The 13,888-nt window shown below is 37.9% G+C and overlaps 1 protein-coding gene across 2 annotated transcripts; it reads right to left on the bottom strand.

Annotated features, from left to right (window-relative positions):
* Positions 1–1,502: 1,502 nt before the first annotated feature.
* LOC117906919 (serine/threonine-protein kinase CTR1) lies at positions 1,503–12,028 on the bottom strand. 2 transcript variants are annotated; one of them, XR_004649928.1, is made up of 16 exons: positions 10,674–12,028; positions 10,144–10,442; positions 9,901–10,045; positions 8,778–8,890; positions 8,044–8,252; positions 6,187–6,651; positions 6,040–6,080; positions 5,653–5,721; positions 4,372–4,472; positions 4,203–4,287; positions 4,024–4,122; positions 3,873–3,941; positions 3,017–3,148; positions 2,731–2,825; positions 1,884–2,038; positions 1,503–1,804 (listed from the first exon to the last, which is right to left on the bottom strand). XR_004649928.1 is itself a non-coding variant. In XM_034820198.1 (15 exons), exons 1-15 carry the CDS (start codon positions 11,370–11,372, stop codon positions 1,942–1,944), a joined length of 2,718 nt encoding a protein of 905 aa, XP_034676089.1. In that variant the 5' UTR covers positions 11,373–12,028; the 3' UTR covers positions 1,503–1,941. The 2 variants fall into 2 exon arrangements, 1 of the variants encoding a protein (XP_034676089.1); XM_034820198.1 differs by having other exon boundaries at positions 1,503–2,038.
* Between the last annotated feature and the right edge of the window lie 1,860 nt (positions 12,029–13,888).

Consider the following 13,888-nt stretch of genomic DNA (forward strand, 5'->3'; position numbering starts at 1 on the left):
CTTTTCACTTTATGAACAAAACAGCCATAGGCAAATCGCTGTAGAAATGGAGATGCCTTTTTTCAATTTTCACCGAGGAAGTGAATAACACACGTTCAATCCTTGTCTATGCTTTCTAGCCCTTTCTGTGGGAGGGAGGAAGTTAGGCTTTCGGATTTCATGACTTACCTACCATTCATTTTCTTTTAGTTTCTAAATCGATTCAATTGTAATTAACTCCCTTGTTTGGATTTTGAAATGTTTAAAGAAAATCTATAGAATTACTAAGGAAAAGAAAAGAAAATAGATTTGTAATTCTATATAAATATATATCCCATATGTTCAAGAAGTCTTTATTTGCTTAATACGTGACATTGATATTAGAGATGTAAGTGGATGGATATTTCTAGGGAGTTGAGCCACCCCTGGGGAAAGCCTACTAGGAGTGTAGAATTAAGTAGGGAAGTTCAAGATGGCATAGGCGCATTGGCTTTGGGATTATACATATGCTTTTTATTATTAGGATGAGGTTAGGGTAGGATTGTCCCGTCTCGATATTGTCCCACAAGAATATAAGAAGTGTAAACAGATTTTTTATTAATAAAAAAGATTAACAAGTAGGACGGTTCAAAGAGTAAAGGTCTCGCATTCCCACAATCATAGAAGGGATTTATTTATTTATTTATTTATTTATTTTTAACTGCTAATTAATTAAAGTTTATTATCTTTCCTGAACCCTCCTTAAAGTCAAGAGGTGCGACATAGGAGTTGTCATTTTCTTATCAAGGAGGCTACAATACAACTAATCGGATACTAAAAATTTCAAAGGGCTTAGGATGTGTGTGATCCGGATCCCACAAGAGGGTGATATTACTCCGAAATCCCAGAGGGGTACATATTGGCTGCCCACAATCCTCTTTTAAGGCCATGCTGCTTCACATTACAGATCGAACTCCCTTGAGTCGGTGATTGGTGTTAACAAAGATTACAAGTTACAACTAAATGATGAGAATACTTTGACAAGGGCAAATGGGGATATTCACTCCTCTATGAAAATAACCAATAGAGCTGGGGAATTCCAACCCATAAAGTTGTTAAAAAAAATACCAAGTAAATTATTTTATTGGCCACTCTGACAAGCAGACAACATAATCTCAATGGCACCTTGCTCTCCCATGGAAGCCTCAGGCCCCTATCACCTCTTAGTTAGAGCCTTAAGAGGAAGCCATTAAATTTCGAAAACTCACTCAGGAATACTGGAAAATCGGGGGGCTTTCAAGCTTAAAAAACCTCTTCCACTTGACAAGCGAGGGCAACAACGGGCTAAAACCTTTAATTTTTAATTTTATTAATTCAACGAAAACACTTGCCTCCAAAAAAAGAACAAAGGAAGAAGAAACCCCAAAATCTGGCCACATAATTAAAAGAGAACATTTAAAACGGTTCAAAATATTGCAGCAAGTCAAATAGCCTAGCAAAAACCTAGAAAGGATATTAGTAATGATTATTTAAAGAGATGTCTATGGAGGTATAAATAGGAATCTGATTTAACATTATTACAACATAATAGGGGCAAATCCCGCTGCTTGCAGCCCCCATAGAGCAGCTTGAAAACAAAATACAATTTCACACTAGTTTGATCCGAATTCATAAACTCTTCGGATTCCCAATTGAGAAAATAGCTTATGAGAGGATGCTCCTCCCTATAGGAGACCATACTGATACAGACACCCACTTCTCACCATTTACAATTACATAAGTTGAACTTGGTAAAAGAGTTTAGTTACCTTTGAATGGGTTAAGTAAGCAACACATCCACAGTTGCCTAAAACCAAAAAGCCTTAGTCAGTATTAAAGAAATAGCTACTCCAGTTAATTAAATCTCCAACATTAGCTCATTATACTTGAAATACTCCAGCAGGGCCTGGGAATTCCTGGAAGAGATCTGGGCAGGTGCGTCTCTTATGTACCCCCCATCTGTATTAACTGCAGTGGAGACTTTAGCAGCTTCTTCAGTGTCTCTACTATACTAGAGAAAGAGGGGCGCTGAGCAGGGTCACTGTCACATCAAAATAAGCAACCATCAGAGAATGGATGGAGAATCTCAATGCAAGAAATGAAAGTGTTCTTCAGGTTCTAGTGTCAATAGGAGATGTGGACCAGAACCTTATAATGCCTGACATTTCAACTCTCATAAGTACCAGCAGAGGAAATGTCAAGGCAAAATCCATGAAGTCAGCCTCTGACCTTGGTATCTATATTAGCAACAGGAGGGGCTAAAACTCAAGAAACTGCCTGCTCCAACAAATCAATATCTACCCACGTAGAGGAGCTATGCCCATGGACAAATATCTGTGTGCTGGTTCATTTGGTCTCATTTGTCAAAATCTTTCCTTATTCCTGGTACATTCATTATCCTAATAAAAGAATGGAACATGCATCTTGACATGGAAGTTCCATGGAGGTGGGCTGGTGAATAGCTAGGAAAATGAGCAAGTAAATCAATTGACATTTTTTATTCAGGCATGTCATGATCCATGTTTCCTTGACTGAAAACGGGAGGCAATGACACTAAGTCCACTAAACAAACTTCAACTTCATCTATGGAACTGAATCCTCATCTTAACATTTATTTACTGTTCTATGTTACATTCAATCAATTTTGACAAGGTCCTTGCTTTACTTGGCTAGCATACGATTATCATTTTGGAATCAACAAGGGAGTCTAATAAGGGAGTCTAGTGTTCTTACTCAGCCCAACAAGATTCCATAAGAGAAGCCAACACTGGAGAGGTATTCTGTGGGATAGAAAGCCTTCTGTTTTGGAAAGCCACAGCTCCAACCACCTGAAAGTTTTGTAATGTCATTTCTACCAATTAAAATGTGGGATGTAGGGCATTTCAATGCAGAAGGAGTAATTGTTTATAGTAGTAATTATAACACAACTGGCAGTGATGATAGTAACAATAATGGAACCAATAAGAAAAACAACCTATGAAAATATATAGGAATCTAAAAAGCAAACATATGCTAATACCTGGGCAGGGCTAAGTCCATTCCATGGCTGTTGCATGGTCACAAGCTCCCATAAGATCACTCCGAAACTGTAAACATCAGACTTCTCATTTGAAGGCTCTCCACGTAGGAACTCGGGGGCCATCCACTCAGGCTGAAATGAAAAGCACAAGAGAATTACAGGCAGATCAATGCACTGTGAAGAAAATTTTTTTGCTGCAATATTGATGGAAACTACTTTCAATGAAGACTAGAAAAGGCAGCCAGTGTTAATGATGAAAAACATCTGTGAACAATTAAACTAGAGAAACCCCAGATGAGGGAAGAACAGACAGTGTGGAAATGGTATCTGTACTGTGACTGTTAACAGGTAAGTAGCTCAGTAATTAAGATAAGATGCTGGTGAATAATAGGGTGGATTTTTGCTGCAATGGTATGTCGCTGTCCAATTACTTGTTAGAAAACAAAATAAGATGTGGTTTTTACCTTCCGAGGAAGGTGGCAACCAAAATGAATAGCTTATTTATCAAAATGGTGCCCGGTTTCACCCTGATGAGTCTATTAGATTGTCATATACATCTTTACTCCTAAAGTTGCACACCCACTATATCCGATCCACTGTATAGGGTTTGAGCCTAGACTTGTGCATATCAGAAGCATTTTGGCAGAAGGCCCCGCAGATGTGGGGTTTGGATTAGACGGGCATGAATGTGTATAACAGGGTAAGAAGTGACTTGTCACAAGTAGCCTCACTGCTTATCCTTCCGCTGAATTACTGAAAGCATAAGTGACTACTTACTAAACATCCAGTAACACTACTGAGAAGACTACATACTCAAGATCAAAGTAATATTCTCTGTGAGGAGAGAGAGACTTACTGTCCCAGCAACAGATTTTGATGAGAGAAAAGTGTTTGCCTTGAACCTGGATAACCCAAAATCACATACCTGAGCATGAAACGTGAGATGCAATTAAATCTCTGGCAAATTTTGGGGAAAAAATATCAATTTAAAACTCTTCTAGTACTACCTTCACTGTCCAATTTTTATCCACCAATAGATTGGGAGATTTAAGATCCCAATGAACTATAGGAGGTTTAAGGCAATGTAGATAATTGATTCCCTTGGCCTGCACAGGGTACACAACATGAATTTTTGCAAGCAAACATTAACAGATATAGTGAAAAACAAAAAAAAACTAGGACAAACCACATCCAAGGCCATTCGTAATCTCCTCCTTTGATCCAAAATTTCCGCTGAAGTTGGTCTATGAATTAGACGATATAAACTACCCCTGTTCCACAAAGAGTCAGCATTTGCATTAAGCACACACTCTGGTTGAAGCAGCAGGGAGTCTAATCACTACTCAATGATTTACCTAGGCAGATATTCAGTCACAATTGAAAGATGTGGACGCTTTGTTACTGCACCCATGAAGAGTACCACATTCGGATGGCGGACCCGTTTCATTATTGCAACCTAAAAACAGGCAAGATGCAGGGAATCAGCATTTAGAAAAATGACTCCTAATTGGATGGACTAAAGTTTTTCTTGTGTGAAAACATGTTGGTGCAATTAATAAGAGGGTGGATTTGCACAGTGATATGCAACACATTCCACATGAGTATAGTATCTCAAATGATTGATCTAAACCTATGTTCCACTGGTTTTGGCGTTAGATATTGGTTGTGGGTGTGTGTATATTTATGATCCTCCTTCACATCCACGTAGTCAACTGAAAATAATCTCAATGTTACTTAGATATGAGGTAATAGAAGGGGAAAAGCAACCAATCAGAAGATAATAACAAGCCAACAAAAAGAAAGAAAGAAAAATATCCTTCATTTAAAAAAAAAAAAAAAGGTAAGGGATGAGAATGCTCTTCATTCTCTCTTTTATCCTTATTTTTTAGGGTAAAAGAAAATAAAAAATAATTTCAAATCCAAGCAAGTACATTCAAGAGGATCCCACACCCACACACCATGGGTTCATTGGATAAAGTTGAAGAGTTCAAATATCACAGATTTAAACATGTATATCACAATAGAATCTTTTTGCAAGCAATAACCAAGAAAAGACTGAATGTAAGTCATGATACTTATTTGAAGCAAATATTCCAAATGGGGATGGGGAATCCAATACAGTTGACATGCGGCATTGACAATAATTATTGCACGATCAGACTATGTCAAGGTGTCCAACTTAACTCTGCACAAAATGCCACTAAAAAAGATCAAATTCGAAGTAGTAAAACTAATAGGCAAACGCTTTCACAGACAGAAGAATATAAGAGCATGTTTTCAAACAATGGAAGGCACCAGAAATTACATTACACCTAACCACAAAACCCCACCTTCTGAACCAGGAATAGCACATGGACACACAAAGGAAACCAAAAAATGCCAAAATGGGAAGGGTGATGTATAATGAAAAGAACACAAGGGAGAAATAACTTGAATCATATCACCAACAAAATATATATACATACATACATATAAACTAAACAAAGGACAAGCATGGGTTGATTGGAATAGGAAACAGAGATGCCCCACTGAACCCCAAAACAGTTGCAAGAAGCCTTGCACGATGGTGATGGTGGAAGTGATGATATGAGAACATTTTTGCAAAATTGAACCATTCAGGTTCACCATATACATACCTCTCTTAGGAACTCCTTCAACTGATCATCCTGAAAATCCTGGACAGTTAGAACTTTGACAGCAACATCCTGCGTTTTAAAGCAAATTAGAAAGGAATACAACAAAAACAGACCAATGGACAGAGAAAAAGATAGTTTGAGCTAAACAAATGATAACATGTCCTTGAAAATGTAAGTTTCCCTTGATAATGTCTCTTCGGATGATAGCATCACCTAAAACAATTATCTCAGGTAAAATATTTTTGTAATGAAGAAAACAGTAAACAGATAAAATGAACACACCTTGTTCATATTTCAACAAAAAATGCATATATATTTTATCCATAAATTGATCCCATCACAGAACAGGTAATTGATAGTTAAATCAAAAGGGAACAAAATACTAACTGATCCATGCCATTCAGCACGATGCACTGTTCCAAATGAACCTGTAGGGGAAAAAGAGAATCATAAAATGAGGATCATACTCTCTAAAGGAATAACAATTAAAGCACTTCAAGAAGCAATTAATAAGTAGCAGAAGTAGCATAGTACCAGCACCAACACGCTCTTTGATATGCAATTCATCCCATGAAATCTCTAGCCAGTCCATTGCAAGAGAAGGTTCAAGATTCAAGTATCTTGGAATGGTTACAGTATGGAATCTACCTCGATTCTCAAGTCTGCCTTCAACCTCCTTGATATTTGATTTACTAGACAAGCTTACTTTAGGCTGCTTGAGAGCCTTACTCATAATTGGACTTCCAGATAGAGCAATCTCTTTTTTGTGAGCTTGTTGTATAACAATCTTTTCTCCAGCAATTCTAAAGCATTCATGTATAGACACCCCAGAAGCAGAAGCATCCACAGCTTCAGAAACATTGCTTTGGACAGATTGCAACATTGCACTTTGAATTATGCACCGATCAGTGTTCCCATTGAACTCCAAAGGCAACACAGATGATTCCATTCTTTCACAAATTTGATCAATTGGAGTGTACAAGGTGTTTTTCTCATTGCCTGCAAGACATGATCCTTTAAAGTTTTAATTTACTCGAAGCACATTTGTTTTACTTTTGGAGAAGCCACTGTGAGAACCAATATTTTGTAGGTCAACATGTAAACTAAGAGCACAAGCAGGCTTTACATAGCAAACAAGTATACTAACATATGAATTGGGGGGACATGTCACAATTAGGATCATATTTCAGCTTACAGTGAAAAGCTTCATACAGCCATAAGAATAACCTAGAGCCAAGAAGGGGCAACTGAAAAATTCAACCACCCTTGGACAATAAAAGAACATCACAAGGAACCAACATAACCACACTGCCATCCAAAAAGAACCCGCAGAAACAAGCAATTTTGATTGCAAGCACTATGAGAGGATTATTTGCAAGTCTAGGCAAATGCAAGTAACAGCATATATCATTCTTCTTTAGCCTGCATAGACATAGCAGTATGGGCATTGGGCAGCTGCATAATTTTGCATATGGCATCAGAGAAAAGGATTGTGACAGAAGTAAAAGATATACTACATTAAGATAAAGTGTCAGTAAAAGAAACCTATAGTTGGGCATCAAAATTTCCTAAAAAAAAAACAATAACTATGCCTTGTTTGATAGCTTAGAAAACATAGGAAAAGAGATGAAATCTTGGAAACTGATAGCATGATGGGTTTACAGTAGCCTTTTTGTGATTCCCAGTTTTATTTTCTGATTCTATCTCTAGGCAATAAACAGAGCATGAAATCAAACATAAGTAAAAATTGATTTCGAAAATGCCCAAGGAACATGTTCCAATATATTTAAGATTAAAAAGCCTGTGCTGCGATCAATCAACTTTTCAAAGAATAATGCTAAGGCAAGGGGCTAAGACCCAATATAATTTGGTGAGTGAAGTGCATCACAGAATGAGGATGGACTTCAATTCTTCACTCTGTTAAAAATTTAATGAAAATTCTCATGAAGATCATAATACTAACAATGAGATACATTGTTAGGAATGAAGATACAATGCACCAAGAATTGCAATCATCAAATCTATCACAATGGGGGGAAAATTGTTGTGTGAAAATTAACATCAAAACGCATAGTAGGCCATCTTGCACTATTTATGGATAACCAACATCCTAAGAGCTAACGAATAAATATATGACATCCTCCCATATTGCAGTGTTACAAATCTCCAACCACCACCACAATCATCGTTCTTGGTTCACTGCAGAAAACGTGGGGAGCAATAATTTATAAATGCATTTCTAGATCGACATTTTCTTCAATTTCTGTTGCAAACCAGGGTAAGTGAAACCAGATATCTCAGGGTAGTTGTTATAGTGAAGAAAGCCCACACCAGAATAATGAATTGAGCCACTTGAACAACAAATTTCAAGGTGTGCAATACATAACATACCTAAATATAGAGGATCTTCGGGATAAATACATGTGTTCTTTGAGTTTTGAATTTGACAACATGATTCATTATCCATGTAAGGCTGTTGATATTCTTTAAGATGAGAAATTTGAAGTGGTGAAGGCATTGATGAAAGTAAACCTCCATTGATTGAGGAATCTGGACCATGGACATTTCCTGGTTCCCCAACTAGGTCAACTACATATTCCCTGTTAAGAAATACACATGGATATAAACAAGACCACACGAAAATTGGAGGGAAAAAAAATCAATAAAAAAGCAGATATCTTCTACATCAAGTTGAGAATTGATCACATGATAAAGTCTGAATATAACAAAAGCAACACAAGGAAAAAGAAATTGGAATACAACTTAACAATTATCAAGTTGGCAATCACTTCGAGCCATATTCTTCAATAATAGATGTTGTCCTAAATTATTAAAGCACTATATGGTAGAAGCTCAGTCTGTGGTTTATGATAAAGCTTACAGAAGTACTTGTAAATAAGTATCTTCTACATCAACATTCCAAACTAATGGGCATGGAAAACAGGAAAATTTGTCATCCATGCCAATCAACATATGACAAATAATGGCAAATCCTCTAGCATTCTGGAAGAGAAACAAAACTGTAGTGGTCTATTTGGTTTCTTAGAAAATGTTTGTTTGGTAGCAAAACAAATTTTCTAAAAATAAATAAATAAAACCTACAAGAACAGTCAAAAGAATCAAACCTTGAGGACTGCTTGTCATCAATTTTCACAAGACAAGAAGAGCGATGATCGGCAACACAATACTTGCAACCTCGAGCTATCCGGCAAGGCAAACCTATGTAGTCCGCCAATTTCTGCATATGCGAAAACCTAGTACCTGTCAGTAATCAATTCCGAAAGAAACATGCTTTTTAGTAAACTATATATGCTGATGTCCCTACTCCTACAATTAATGGATAATCAAGCATGTCAGCACATGCAGGCTCACATAAAAAAAAAGGATATATTAACACAAAAAGCAAAAAAAAAAAACCTACATAGTTAAAATGGGCTACACATTGCAAAGTTGGTTGACGTTATTTCCTAATACACGATGAGTGTTTTACTTTTTTGTGATTTACTTTCTGATCAATTTAAATAACAGCACAAACATCTCTTATTGTAGAATTTCCTCAAGGAAAACCAAAAAAATTAAGCATAAGGGTGTTATTTTTGGTTAATAACCAGTGGAATCATCTAGTCTAGCATTCATTAGCACTAAGATAACCGATAACCCTGCATTATGAATTGCTTGAAAGGCCAATGTTCCATCTAATGATTCTGACAGAATAAATGCAAGGAGAAGAGATCATTTATATTAAAAGAAATGACAAACCCAATCTCCCCACAAACACCTGATAATAATATTAACACAAATTTGTTAATTCACCATGGCAGTCTAAAATACCTTACTGAGCGATCAAGGGACAGAGTCCTCTTAATGCATCTCTTTTTCCACCAAAACATATCCTAGTTGGACACCCCTTTCATGTCACAAGTAGCCTTACTAACTTTGCAGGCTAATACACAAAAACCCACCACCTATTTTATAATTGGGTAACTATTGATAATAATATACCATGATAAATTGATAATCAATTATTATCTATAATAACTACGATGTCGGTTAACTTTAGGCCTTAAATGCCCCAGTTGGAAACCATTTTATAGAACCATGTTATGATACGAAACAAAGTAAATCAGGAATCAATCAAATGTTCAGCAGAGTAGTTGTTTCCAGGAAATTGCAAAAAGGAAACCTGAAATTAATGTTGTCAAGAAAAGATTTATGCGTGATAGGGAACAAAGCATAGCATCTTGCCACCTTGAAAAGAATTGCTCTATGCCTACAGAGCCCCATTGATAGGCTGCCGATCGGTAGCACAATACACTTCTGAAAATCTCTCAATCTCTTGCTAACCAATTTCCATTGCTTGTGGAGATCACCTTGCTCCACCGGAAAACTGCCCCTTTAAATCCAAACAGGCTCAATACGTAAACATCAGCTAAATCAAACAACCAAATAAAAGGTTAAAGCAATAAACTACGACGGAGATGGAAACCTTACCCCATATAGATTGCAACCAGCTTGCCAAGTTGCTCCACCAACACCAAGGTATTCTCTGAAGCGCAGTATAATTGATGTGCTTTATCTTCAAGCTCCTTGAGGCGCGAGTCTCCACGTCTATCAACAAGAACCACCTCCATGGATGTGTCATTGGGTTCTACGGCTTTAAGCGCCATTAAAGGTGGCAGCCTTCTACCTTCCTCCAATTCATTGCACATCACCCACACATACGGATTCATTCCCAGAATGTTATAGAACCCGTCTGATATTTTGTCAGTATATGACAAGCACCCACTAACCTGAAAATTTGCAGCATTTGAGATTTTCAAACCACTACTATATTTTCATTTAACAGAGTAGAAAATAGTTCTTCAATCCTCGTGAAATCAAAATAACGTAAACAGATGATCCAAAAACTTGCATTGCTTTTCTCTGAGGCCACGATCAGAAAATAGTGCTCAAACCAGTGGTTTTACACAAAGACCAACCGCAAGCTAAAAGAATATGAAAAGGAAGAAGACAGTGAGTACCCAAAGACGATAGGAAACAACGTCGGGATCGAAGGAGACGGCATTTCCCTCCGCTCCACTCTCTTGTAAAAAGAGCACAGGCTCACAAGCCAACGACGCTTGAGAAGCGAGTCTTTTTGCAAGCGTGAGCTGCAAATAGTAGCTCTCCCTTGACTTCTGCGCCGCACTCTCCTTCTCCTCATCCACCTCTCGCCTCATCGACTCCTGCGAATGCGAATTCGTATGCGAATCCTTCAGACCGCTCGACACGTTCCCTTCCACCGTCGTTCCAGAGAACAAGCTCCCAGCATAGCTACTACCGCTCGACACCCTCGGCAACGACACCTGCCGATCAAACTGCTGGTCCTTTCCTGCCACCACCTCCGGCGCCGGCGCTGGCGGTGGAGGCAACAACACGTCGCGATCACCTTCATCGTTCCGCGACCTCAACCTCACGTGACCCGATCTGTCACCCTTTTTCTCCACCAACCAGTCACAAAAAGCGGCGAGTTGCTTCTTGCTCCGAAACTTATCGCTTCCCGTGAATAGATCAGAAGCATTGGAAGTCCTATCAGCAGTCACATCCTTGGTCGTTCTCGTACCTTTTCTGTCACTTTGGCCTCCAATCTTCTTCTCGTGAACCAGCAGCTCCTTGGAAGATGCATCGAATCTGCGGTCGGGAAACTGCCTGGGGAAGAAGTAAGTGGTTCTGTGAGGCATTTTTACCAGCCTCAACAAACCTTACACCCTCGCTCCCTCGCTTGCCTCTCTCAATCTCCGACCACTCACATCCTCAAACCAAACAACAACGCCCTAATTGACCGTACAAGCTTTCTCTCTCTGCAAACCTTTTAACGATCAAATGAGTTGATGAGCTCTGAAAGCCTTAAGATCCCGCACAAACAATGGTTCATTGTTGGTGATTGATCCAGCGAAGAAGAGGATAGATATAAGAAACAGGGTGAGCAAAGAAATGTTGGGAGACACTTTGGTTGTAGACACACTATGGGAAACGAGAGTGGATGAGTGGGAAAAAATAAAAGAAGAAGCAACACGTGAGGCTACGGTGGTGGCTAACGGGCGCAGCATACGTGAATGCGCACCTTTATTGCAGGGAGAAGACGTAAGGATGCAGTGCGAGGAGGTTAAGACACGTGAGCAAAAAGGCCTTCGGGTGCGTGATGCGCACTGTGAACAGGTTATGGAGAGTCGCAGAGGAACTGAGAGTCGGTCTGGGTGGTGGAAAATATTATTATTATATCTAAAAAACCTGCAATATTATTGTTATATCTCTCCAAAAAAAAAAAAAAAAATGAAGGAGCAATCGTCATTGGGAACAAGCAGCTTGTGAAATGACGGAGACGCCCCAGGTGTTTGTTGCGAATGACGAAGTCAGAGACACACCTTTTCTCGACATCTTCCTCCCAACCCCAACCGCATCCGCATCCGCATGTGACATCCCTGCTGCCTTCCCCCCCCTGGCTGTAAAGCCCCCCTCCCCGCTCCCCCTGTCATCCATTTGCCCTTTCCCTTCCTTCACTTGATGTGCGTGATGCTACCGGTTTTTCCTTTTTCCCCCCTTTTCGTAATTTTTCCGATAGCCTATATAGTATTCATACATGGTGTGTTGCTTCCTTTCCTAAGCTGTGCCTTTTATTGCGATTGACAGTTGGTTGTTGAAAGCGTCCACCCAATTTATTATTAAATCTGTGAGCCATTGAATCACTAAATAAATACATCATATTGCTTTCATGCCACTGTCGATCAAATTTCTTTGGTCTGCTTTGAATGGGACACCTCCGTCAATTCATCAAAAGCGATGGTTTGTAAGGGATTGGCTCTCGATGCAATGTATCGACCCCCTCGTACTCTTATTCATTACCACCTAATTAATAACAAGGCATGGTAATGGCCTCAAGCCATGAACTTATTTGACCGTATTGGCCATTAGACGTAGCATCATGGATCGTTCCAATCATGAAGCGCATTAGTGTTGATCGCCGGATTTTCCTCGTTTAAAAAACGGACCACTTGCCATTTTCTATTAGAAAGGTTCTATTTAAAGAAGTGAGGGAATAGATCTCGCGCATTGTGCCTTTGCCCAAAATAACAAACATGCCCATTTTTTAATCACTTTTCGTGTGGTGGAAGCGAATCGCATTGGTTTATAATTTATTCTTATTTTAGTGCAAATGATTATTAAATTTGTAGCATGGAGAATGAGTCACATTGATATGATCATCCCTCGTCTATGGATGCAGTGCTGAAGAGAGTATGCAGATAGGTCAAGGACTCAAAACAGAGCACATGCTCGGTGAAAGAGGGAATGTCACTGGCTACACTACGGCGCCCCATCTATAGTAGATGTGGGTAAAAGGGAGGGAGCTTTTCAGCTTTTGTGCCCATGAATGGATGCTTTTCCATTTTGTGCCCACGAGGATTTTAGGTGGGAATATCAGAAGTTTTTATTTCCATGAGCCGTACCGCATTTTCATTTACTTCTGATTTTCATTGTCACGTCTCACGTGCCACGCAGATTAAAAAAATATATATATATATATATATTTCAAAAATAAATTTTAAAATCAAAACTTTTTACTAAATCTGCAATATATATGCACCACATTCAAAAATTATTGCAATTTATTGAAAGTCAATTAAAATTTAAAGAAAATTTTGAGTTTTGATATAAAATTACCAAACATGGTTTTTATTTTTTATTTAAAAAAAAAAGTGTAAAATTAATAGATATATTTAATATTTTTAAAATAAAAATGTAGTTGAAAAATCCTTTAGGTTATATATTTTAAAAATAGTAAAAATGGAAATGTATCTAAACAATTGCTTAATACATAGAAAATCTTTTATTTAAAATTTATTTTTAAAACATATTTCAAAACAACAAAAAAAGGTTAAAAACATTTTGAATTCCCAAATAAATATTTATTTAATAAAACATCATAAAATTATTTTTAAAAATAGTTTTTTTTTAAATAATAAAAATAAAATGAAAGATTTGAGGAGTCCAACCACCAGCATTGCCTAAGTGAGCAATATTAAATGCTATGCTATCCCTGTCAAATAGCTTTAGCTTTTTAAATTTTGAAGCTTTAAGCATGATAAAGACTTACTATTATTTGGGTCAAAAAATAATAATCATCACCCACTACAGGGGCAGACTACTGGGCATATATTTATCTTTTCATTTGGTTGGTGAGCTTTAATAGATATTAAAT

This window comes from Vitis riparia, chromosome 18 (genome assembly GCF_004353265.1).
Source record: "Vitis riparia cultivar Riparia Gloire de Montpellier isolate 1030 chromosome 18, EGFV_Vit.rip_1.0, whole genome shotgun sequence".
Taxonomy (NCBI): Eukaryota; Viridiplantae; Streptophyta; class Magnoliopsida; order Vitales; family Vitaceae; genus Vitis; species Vitis riparia.

Coding starts and splice junctions, on each gene's coding strand:
- LOC117906919 (XM_034820198.1), bottom strand. CDS start 11,372: ATGCCTCACAGAACCACTTACTTCTTCCCCAGGCAGTTTCCCGACCGC. Junction 8,891..9,900: donor ATAGAGCAATTCTTTTCAAG/GTGGCAAGATGC, acceptor TCGCATATGCAG/AAATTGGCGGACTACATAGG. Junction 6,081..6,186: donor CAAAGAGCGTGTTGGTGCTG/GTACTATGCTAC, acceptor TTTCCCCTACAG/GTTCATTTGGAACAGTGCAT.